General features: G+C 36.5%; 1 protein-coding gene across 21 annotated transcripts in view; it reads right to left on the bottom strand.

Moving 5' to 3' along the window:
• Positions 1 to 424: 424 nt before the first annotated feature.
• Positions 425 to 10,882, bottom strand: part of LOC135207801 (piggyBac transposable element-derived protein 4-like) — a 55,394-nt gene continuing 44,936 nt past the window's right edge. For 13 of the 21 annotated variants that reach the window (XM_064239652.1, XM_064239635.1, XM_064239648.1 and 10 more), the window contains 14 exons: positions 10,522 to 10,579; positions 10,198 to 10,235; positions 9,853 to 9,942; positions 9,556 to 9,656; positions 9,295 to 9,323; positions 8,938 to 8,986; positions 8,737 to 8,774; positions 8,324 to 8,376; positions 8,013 to 8,156; positions 7,713 to 7,756; positions 7,005 to 7,070; positions 3,973 to 6,714; positions 2,040 to 3,022; positions 425 to 1,450 (listed from right to left, as the gene is read on the bottom strand). Coding sequence is in view for 4 of the 21 variants with exons in the window: in XM_064239655.1 (XP_064095725.1) it covers positions 8,959 to 8,986; positions 9,295 to 9,323; positions 9,576 to 9,656; positions 9,853 to 9,942; positions 10,198 to 10,233 (264 nt within the window). In the remaining 17 variants the exon portion in view is untranslated. Of the gene's footprint in view, positions 1,451 to 2,039; positions 3,023 to 3,972; positions 6,725 to 7,004; positions 7,071 to 7,712; positions 7,757 to 8,012; positions 8,157 to 8,323; positions 8,377 to 8,736; positions 8,775 to 8,937; positions 8,987 to 9,294; positions 9,324 to 9,555; positions 9,657 to 9,852; positions 9,943 to 10,197; positions 10,236 to 10,521; positions 10,580 to 10,882 lie in introns of all 21 variants that reach the window. The other 8 variants (XM_064239655.1, XM_064239657.1, XM_064239654.1 and 5 more) reach the window with 4 other exon arrangements.

Here is a 10,882-nt window from a genome sequence, read left to right as displayed (position 1 = left end):
CATAACTGTTGCTTCCGCCGAAGAAAAAAAATTTACTTAGTTTAGAAATAGAGTGAAAAGTCTCCTATATATCTTTGCTTTTTAGGTTTCCTTTGATTTTTCTTGAAAATTCTATGCATTTCTTTTTGAGACAGTTGGCTTTCATGAGAAGCTGCATCGACCATTATAGCGTTCAAGCTATGAAAGTTACTTTGCTGAATCCTACCAGTGAGTGACTCATTAGACCTATATGGTATATGCTACGCACTTTTCTGCCTTTCTGTATAAACAAGCACATCCTTTTAACTGGTGTGCATCCTGTATCGTATTTAGAATTGCGATACAGAAAATAAACATAATCTAGTGTCTTAGCAGAAGAGAAGGTATGGTCTAGCTTGACACTGAATGCACACAGTGATGAGGCTGATAAAAAAACACTTCTCAATAAGAAGAAAACAGCAAAATTTATTATACATTCTGTTTGTAGAACCAACAAGCACTAATACACCAAAATATCTGACAGCCAAGCTTAAGTACATCAATGTCAAGAAAATAAGTGTTGCAATCTAAGTTTCTAGATGAGAGCTAAACAACAGGCAATTATTTTAATTCACCAAGAAATGTAGTCTAAATTAACCGAGAAAATTATCTTTATTTGTCGACAAAAATTTTACCATCCACTACTACTTGAATGTTTAAATATCAGTAGGGAAAGGACACTTATCAGACAAAATTCTGGCAAAATTCAACCCATTACCTTTGCAGTTTTGGCAAAGTTTTCAAATGTGATATACAAACGAAGTTCTTAGCACTAAAAGTAACAGAAAGCTCGACAGATTAATCATGGAAACAATAATTTTGTCATTAGATAAGGATGAAAAATAAATCCACCTGTCGAGGTAACTGCATGAGTGAGACATCTTTGTCCAAGAAACACTTGACACACAGATTTTTGTTCGTCAAACTTCCAGCCACGAAGGAGCCGACGACAGCCTTTGATTCGTGACTTTCATAACGGGAACACAAACCGTGAATCTGTTCCTTGGTCAAATCGCCACACGCGTATTCCTTAATGTTAAAAGGAAATAGATTCCGAATACAAAAATCAAGCTTAACTCATCCAAAAGAAAAAAATAACTATATATCCTTCAGAGACCAAAATAATTTCCATTGGCCGTTATTTAGATTTACAGTCATACACAAATTTTCAAAATATAGCCATACACAAATTTTAAATTCATGGTCATACACGATAAAATTGTCACATGGGAGGTAGAATTGCTTCTCCTAGAGGGGGACAAATCTTTAAGGTTTTGAGTAACGAAACTTCAGCAGAAACTTGAGAAGAAGAAGAAGAAGAAGAAGAAGAAGAAGATGATTTGTTTACACCATGGATCAGAGACCTTCCTTCCTTGTATACCAGGCGGCCTCTATCCACTCTGGCCTCACCCTTCTCATCATCAGTTGAGTTCTGCAAATAAAGCGGTTTAGATACCATTATTTCCTGCTTTTATCATCTCTTAAAATTATTATAATTATTATTTTCATGGCAGCGTTTAGAAGCTAATGTTTCTTCACTGCCGAAAATGGGAAGATCTCCGTTTGCGGTTATTAAACATAGTTAGGTTTTTATTCATAATAAATAAGGTTATTACTGGAGCGTGTTTCACACACTACTCATTTCTTGCTGAGAGATTAATTAATTAGTCGAAAATAAAAAGTTGCATGTCAAAATCCTGTTTTAAACAACCGGAACTTGCAGAACTGCGCATTTACCTTCGAGTATATACCCTTTTAAAGACCTTGCTATGCGCGGTACTGTTGCTGACTTTTCGTTGTTTACTTGAGATGGGCAGCTCTGTATTGCTTACTAACAAAGTCCATATAAATTTAACAATGCCTTCATCTTCCTCCTTAACTTTTGATTACGGTCACTTATACAAAGCTTGGAATTATCTGAGAATAATCAAGCAATCTCCTCTGAAGGATTGATCCCTAAACACCTGTCATATTTCAGCCAACTTCCTACACTAACGGAACACATTATATTCCAACTTTACCCATATTGTTAGCCATCTTCTCCTCGCATGAGCTCTCGTTTGTCCTCCATCGCCTTCTGCTGCAGGTACAAGTTGTAACGATCGTCCATCGTGGACGCCCCTTTTTTTTCTTTTTAAGCAGCCAAACGATCAGAGACGGTGGTGTGGACCTTCCGTTGCTGAGGGATACGGCGTTCTGAACCTACCCTTACTGAATCCCGAGTCCTGACCTTGCAGGAACGGGAACTGGCCCACCCGGACCCCCAACTGTCGAATACCTCCCGCCCTTGGCAACAAGCTTTCCCAGACGAGTTACGAAAAGTTTCTATTCGATGTTGAATAAAATGAAGGCGTTAGACAATGCAATGGAGATAGTAAGTTAACTACGAGAACAATAAAGCGGTTCTTCAGCACATTTAGGACTAACCCACCAGGTCACTCTTCGTTAAGCCTAAAATTGTGATATCCGAGACTTTCTATAGGTACACTCCTTCCTCGCAAGACCTTTTAAACATCCATTCCCTCAGGGACGAGAATCATTCATGATGTAAAAACACGGTCAGTGGATAGTGAAAGAACTTACAAACAATAATAACTTTATTAGCATACATTATCCATACGGGAAATTTAATATTCTTAAATAAATAGCTAACATTTTTCCTCTCATCTTTGAGTGAAAGTTTTAACGATATCAACTTCATACATTAAGCTTAAAATTATATTTAAATATATATCAAGAGATTCACACCAACTTGATTGTAGGAAGTACGTGCTTGCATCAGTACGTATATTACGTAATCTATGGAAGCGTGTACGTGAATACGTTTACATAAATCAGTATGTGATATGTCTCATCCTATCCATTGCATTTTAGTACAATGAAAGGATAATATTCAATATCAGCTTCGTAGACCATTATCAATACATTATGGCTCCTCATATTACCTTCGTCACAGAATGCTTGAACCAGTATATGTTGTTGTTCTAGCTCCAACCACTTCCACCTGTACAAAGATAAAATACAAAATATGCAATGAGCAATTGTGCTATGGACGTTTTAATATGGGATAAATCAGGGGATGACTATAAACCATACAGTAAGCCATATTTTCGAACTATTTCGTTTCCATACTTTTATTTTTAATCTGAAATGTCTTAAATTTAAACATTCTGTTCGGAATTGTCTAAATATATTACACATTTAGTGTCAAGTGCAGATAATTACGGTTCGAGAATTATCCCCAAAATCAAATACTTTGAGCAGATTTCTTGAGTTCTATAACGATCATTACAGGTTTGCCCCAATAAAGTAACAGGAAACCTTACTGGCATAAATAATAAAAGCTAAATTGATAAGAATGCAAATAGATATCTTGACACATAATTATTCATTGTTTATATACAACCTCTTGACACAATTATTCATTGTTTATATACAACCTCTCCTGTAAACATTACTCTTCTGATATTGGAATTTAAGTTTTTGGTAATGAGAAAGGTTAATTAAACTTTTGTTTCAAAGCAAGCTTCACATTATTTTAACCAGAACTCAAATACCCAGAAATGATTAATGGCTCGTATGCATATAACTACATGCCTTGGCGACTCAAAATAATTTCAGAAAAAATTTATAGATACTTTAACGAATTGCATGAAAAACGTTCGGCACGTTAAATCATAAAATTCTCAACGTGTTTACAAAAACAAATAAGGTAAGGGAAAATGTATAGTACGTGAAACTAATCAAGAGGGCTCTTAGTATGGGCACATTTCAACAGAGGCACCGAAGGTAAAACTATAAAATAATGATTTGTTACACAAACAAAAACCAAACTACAGTAAGATACGTGGCTAGGGCTAGCAATGACTCATACCTCCTCCATAACCCCCCCCCCCGGGCCCCAAACTCCTTTCACACGCTGCAAAAACTCGTTCGTATGCAACGCAAACTCACTTGTTTTCTTCCCGAATAATCCTAGGTAATGAGCAGCACTCAGAACTAGTCCAAGTGGCGGACTCAGCACCTGAATCATATTGCAAGGAATGGGGATTGCCAAGCCCAGCAATTTGGCCAGTTCAGTCGCCCAGACCTGACAGTTCACGAGCGTCAGGACGAAGTGTCTCCCGCTGTACTTGTTCCGCTTGGCGGCTTCGTTCACTCTCTTCGGAGAGAAACGCCCCGTTCCGACTTTGATTTCTATCGATCCTTCTGGGTTATCGGGTCGGCCCCTGTTCCATTTGGGCACTAAATACCCGTCCTTGTCGTCTGCCTCGTACGTGGCATCGTAGTCACCCCAGTCGAAATAGATGGACCAGTGGTAAGCCAGAACCTCCACTATCGGACGCCGATGCAGATATACAGTGCATGAACGGCACCGGTCGTCTTCTTCCCCTGCAAATCCGTACCTCCACCCTGACATTTTTTTTTTTTTTTTTTACGTTTCACAGATGCAGCGTCGACACTAAGGCACAGGGGGCAATACTGGCCCTTAAAACTTAAAAACGTAGAAAGCTCCTTTCCCGATTCGCGGGTTTTTGGCTACTCTCCAGTTTCATTGCCGTCTGTAGCTTGACACGGCCAAACCGTTTTTACAGTTTTTCGTAATGAAATTGATTTGTAATACATATAGTTATCGGGAAAATTCGTTCACAAAACCTAGAGCGAAACAACCAGCCTCTACGCTTCGTGTAGAATGATCATTGCATCTGTTGGAACTAGTTATCGATTATAAACCAGAGCATTCTCGTATGACGTCACAGTCTTGGCTTATCGAGATTCACGTGTAGCAGCAGGACAGATTATATTAGTTACACATGTAACCCTCTCCCTTGAATTGCAGTATCTCTTCAACCATTTCATATGGTGGTATAGTCATTTGGTAAAAATTACCTACGTCAGCTGATTATTCCAGCACAAGTGACCAGATTTTGTTTGTTTGTTTGTATGGTGTTTTTACGTTGCATGGAACCAGTGGTTATTCAGCAACGGGACCAACGGCTTTACGTGACTTCCGAACCACGTCGAGAGTGAACTTCTATACAAGTGACCAGATGAGTAAGATTGAAAATAAAATTTCATCGATGCAACAGATTGCCTATTCCTGGACGTTAGATTTAGCAACCTGAATGATGGGAGCTTATCTTGTTACATTTGGTTGGTAAAATTTAAACTAAAATCAAAATCTTTATATAAAAAAAATAGAAGGCCAGGAAAGACAAAAATCCAGGTCATTACCTGAAAGCGTGACCAAGCATATCGATATACCCCTTCCTTATAAGTTTAATATAAAAATTATTCTTAGGTTTACCAAACACGGTCCCTTCTCTCAAAACAAAACTAAAATTAAAAACTTGCCATTTTCAGACAGGCTAGTTACATTTCTAACGAATAACTTATTTGTATTAGAATCTAATGGAATATTCTTTGATAAAACACGTAGTCCACTACAGCATTTTGTGGTATGGTCAGTCACCATTAGTTGGGATCACCAACGTCTCGGGTACCCACTGCATTGGTGGGTGAAACTTATATAAGTTTGCAGGCTGGTACAAGATTGAGCTATTTTCTCTGGTCCACTACCTTATTGTGCTCCTTTTGCCTATGCATGGTAACAGATCCATCTACCAACTTCTTGTTACTTGCTTTGTCAACAATACTTTCGATGACATTCCTTTTAGTTTGTCTGGTGCTTTTACGTTGCATGGAACAAGCGGTTACTCAGCAACGGGAAAAACGGCTTCTATCACCAGAAATACACTTATTTCACCCTCAGTGGATTAGCAGAGAACCGAACTTTCTAGACTTTATGGACGGAGACACTTAATACTGGGCATTTTTCTTCACCAAATTTAGTAAATCTTTCATTTGCCATGTTTCTGCACAACTTGGGAAGAATGCCTAGGTGTTCTGCCACCCACCAACACATCCAAACCCAGTTTAATAATTATTAGACTTCATAAAGCTTCAGGTACAAATAAAATTCAACAATCCTTTCACATTTTATTCAACAGTATATATAAACATCAGCCCTTCATGAGCAAGTTTGTAAGCATTGTGAAGATTTCGTGAACCAATTTAAAGGTACTTTATACCTTTTAACTGAATTTATTGTTACATGCTGGAAAGTGTCGAACAATCAGGCCAAGATCGGGTTCAATAAGGCCAAACCTTAGTTACAGAATTTGAAGTTATAGTTACATGCTGGAAAACGTCAATCAATCAGGTCAAGACTGGGTTCAATAAGGACAAAACTTTGTTAGAGAAAGCAGACAAATAAAGTGATTTCTGAATACCTCTCCAAAGACAAGGAAGCAGACAAGGACTGCATGCAACCTGAAATAATGGAACTGATATTGAAAGTTGTGGTATGTTCACTGGCAAACTTAAATCACTATAAATTTCAGGAGCAGAAATGGTTAACTGCACAAATAAATGAGATTTTAATCACCTAACTCCAACCAAGCTCACCTTTGCCAGCACATGCACACGGACAGTAATTATATAGCCATTCCCAAGAAATAACCTGACTCCTGAACCATGGTAGGAAAATTTTGAGGCTTCACCAATATTTTTACCAAAGCTGCTAACAACACAAGTGGATTAAGACTTTGACCATCAAAGACTGCGAAGTAGTGAGATTAGGTTACATGGTACTTACAGTACTCTAGTAGGAGGAAGTTCTAGTGCACATGGTACCTGCAAGAAACTGAAGTTTTAAAAATGTAGAAGAATTATAAGGACAGTAACATTTCGGTTTCAACCAAGTTATCCCCTTAGAATCTGTCCCGAATGTTAACTCAACACACTAATTGTTTCAACTGACTGATAAGACAATTTTCACAAGTATTAACACAAAATAAAGATTAGGGGTAGTGACAAGGATAAACATGCCAAACCTATTTAATGTATCTCTGTAAAAACAACTCAATGTTTCACAAGATCTATCAACTCTCAAATCAACAGACCTCTCCAACAAACTTGCTTACCTGTTTTTTTTAGTTTTCGTCTCAATCTTTGGCTACAAACGTCCACCAACACAAGCATCTTGGTCACTGAAAAAGAAAATATGAAGTTTCAGTACCAGTTGTCTAATCCTAATGAATTTCATGTGGTCTACAATGCTAACCGATATAGAATTATGCTTGACAAATGGTAAAGTACCTAGGCTCTGCCCAATTGACTGAACTGTAAATACAACCTTAAAAACGTAATGTAGGTGACTAATACAATCTTATTAGCAAGACCGAAGTCATCACTTTAAATTTGTTCTAAATGACAGCATTTTAACAAGATTTACCATCAAATGCCGATAAACTATCTTCTATTCAAGAGGAACCAGGAAAATTTCATGCTGGCCAGAAAAAAAGTGTTTGTTCCAAGGAACAACTTACAGAATATGTCGAGACCCATCCACAGCAATAAGATAAAAGATAAGCCTCATCACTTTGGTAAAGAGCCTCATTTTAATATAGCAGACTTCAGGAGAGCTCACAATATAATTAAAAGTGAGCTTGCTGTGTTCTGCAATGTAAAATTTGAAATCTATCCAAGTGGATATTAAGTTTCCAAACCTAACTCACCGTTTCATGTTACAAAAATCTTTATTGCACCTAACAAATCACCAGTTGCAAGTTACAAACAAAATCAGTACGTAATTTGTACAGATAAGAACATTTAAAAAAAAATATACATACCTGTTCACAGGCTCAAGGCAGATGACGTGGACACCATACGAAATCTGCAACATGGAAACTATATTGAAAAACACTGTTGGGCATCTCCTTCCAAAATCCTACTGCAAATTTACCTCAGAGTAAAACATTGACATCAGATATCTCAGTAGCAGAACTGGAAGTTCTCATCATTGAATAAACATTTCTCTTTTTATTTCAAGGGTCAACATACAAAATCAGTTCTAGGCATCGTAAACAATTTAATGCTTTAACATATGTCACCTCTCCTCTCTATAAGAGACCTCCAATAAAACTGCTTACCTGTTATGATAGATTTCAAGTCTCGTTCTTCAGAAAATTTCAACCATAGCTGGTTACACGACATGAAAACTCAATACTGTAATAAAAAATAATATTCTACTACTGGAAGTGATGCACTGGAATCTTGATATAAACAGACCTCACCTGAAAAATAACAAAACAGTCATTACCTAAAATCAATTACTTTTCAATTTACAACTACTTTAAATACTCAGGGGAAAGTTTTCCGCAGTGTTCATTGGTCCCGAAAGATGATACATCATTGAATACACAAGAGATCAATTTACAAAAAAATAAATAAATGAACTTGCCTTCACTTAATGACTTCCAGTAGTCACCCAATTACACCAACAATTCCAAATCACTGAAAGAAAAAAAAAATACTAAGTTACCAATAAAAAATGGAATAGAACATAAAATTGCTCCCTTAAAACAATCAGCGAGAGGTTGTCCTCATTATACATAGGACCCGAAAGATGAAACATCATAGTAAATATATAGAAACTCAATGAAATATGTAGGACCACCAAAACTAGTGCATTAATTTATATTGGTGGCATTGTCACCTTCAAGCAAGGGCATCAGGAAATGAACATACAAAAATCTGTTTATCAGTATAATTATACTCCACAGGGCATAAATTTCAGAAGCTCTATCATGCAAATACAACATTACGTCAAAGGCAAGCAACCCCTAAAAGAAAAAAAAATCACTGAACACTAACCTCATCAAACCCTTGAACCTTGGCGACCTTGTACTAGTCTGAAAAGGTAAAGAAGTTATATTATTCTGGGTAAAACACCTTACCTAGAAAAATTTCTACTAGTTCAGTTGTAATTTGTGTCAACAAGTATATTCAGGTGAACTATGCAGATCATCATTAGAAAACTTTTGAGGTCACTGCAAACAAAAACCCAAGGCTTACCTGCATCCCTCAACACCACAGCTACACAGAGGATACAACCACTCCAGTTCTAGGAAAGAAAAAAAGGGGGGAAAAATATCACCAAATAGCAAAACAACAACAACACTGACAACTTTCTGGTCAAATATCAGATTTAAATTTATCCTTCAGGTAATCAAGACGGAGGAAAAGAATCTCATCAGGAACGCGTTAAAAATGCATAGTAAAATCCTACATTAGTGGGACAAACAACAAAATTCAACCCTGCATGACATGAAATACGTGAAAATAGTTACAACTACCAAAATATCAAATTCATGGAATTTTTTTTATATATATTTTATGTCTCTACAAACAATGCAAAACAAAAATACACACCTACTTCGCTGAACCCAGCCGCTCAAACCCTATTAACAAAAATATGGGAAAAAGAAAAAAATTACAATTTGGCCTCTTAAATAACATGTAGCTCTTTCAACACATCCTCAGCAGTAACAGCAAAGTATCCTTCAAAGTTCTTAGGACGGGGAAAGAAATTCTCATCATTTCAACTCAACGCTATCAATTCATGACACCATTAGGGAATTGCTGAATAATTAAAGCTCTTAAATAACATTCTTTAAAAGAACTCACACTTACATTACAGAAGGCACCATTACATTACAGAAGGCACCAGCATCAACTAAGTTTGCTTGAAATGGCAGACGCTTATAACCACCCTGGAGAATTCCTTGTTTAACCTGGAATGGGAAAGTGTACAATTACAATAAATTTTAAAAACTTGATTGAAAATAAAACACCAAACAGTATCAGAAACTTGAATCATCAATATGCATATGAACTCTGGCCAAATAGTTTTCATCATGAAAGCAATTATTTTACTCGCTCAACTTTGACATCTCTAAAATAAAGTTTTTTAAAAGAACTCGTACTTACATTACAGAAAAACAAAGCACCAGCATCAACTAAGTTTGCTTGAAATGGCAGACGCTTATAATAACCACCCTGGAGAATTCCTTGTTTAACCTGGAATGGGAAAGTGTACTATTAGAATAATTTTAAAAACTAGATTGAAAATAAAACAATGAACAGGATCAGAAACTTGAATCATCAATATGCATATGAACTCTGGCCAAATAGTTTTCATCATGAAAGCAATTATTTTACTCGCTTAACTTTGACAGCCTCCCACCCACCCAATCAACTAAAACTCCCATTGCCGAACCCCCCACCCCCCAAAAAAAACGAGCCCAACACTATCTTGAACATGACTCAACTTACTTTTATCAGGAAATTCAGCTCCAACATCCCCAACATTTCTGAAAATAAAAAGCTTAAATTAAAATACAATAGTAGTCATTCATTACGACTACTAGTCCCTTAAATATCAGATAAATTTATCATCTAAAAGATCAGCTGAAACACGGAATAAATTTCATCACTAAAAACCTGAACTACATTGCACCAAGTACTTTACTAACATTGACATATAGTCATCTCTTGAGAAGCTATTAAGTTTCTAGTAATTTTAAAATCCATTTTATTACAGTACAAAATTATTGTTGACTGATAAGATATGAAATGTATCAGTACAAAATGCCTTACCTGTAGTGTACCACTGCCATTATACCAATCAAGTTGGAAGCACTGACTGAAGACATGACTGAAAAAAAGTATACCGAATTATAGTACAGTGCAACAGAATCATTAATTCTAACCTCTGTGCAAAAGAATCATAAGTTCTAACCTGCGTAAAAGGTTTTGTGGAGACTCCCATATATTGACCGTATCATGGATACCTGTCACCTCAAACAGAGCCTCATTACTCTAGCAGACTTCAGGAAAGAGAACAATAATTAAAAATGTGCCCTTGCTGGAATCTGCTATACGCTTTGATATCTATTCAAAGTGGACTTGAATCACCAAAAATCCCACACCACTTTTTAACTGTTCATCATGAAAGCAA

The sequence above is a fragment of the Macrobrachium nipponense genome, chromosome 34 (genome assembly GCF_015104395.2).
Source record: "Macrobrachium nipponense isolate FS-2020 chromosome 34, ASM1510439v2, whole genome shotgun sequence".
In the NCBI taxonomy this organism is placed as follows: domain Eukaryota; kingdom Metazoa; phylum Arthropoda; class Malacostraca; order Decapoda; family Palaemonidae; genus Macrobrachium; species Macrobrachium nipponense.
This window is presented reverse-complemented; position numbering and strand designations above follow the sequence as displayed.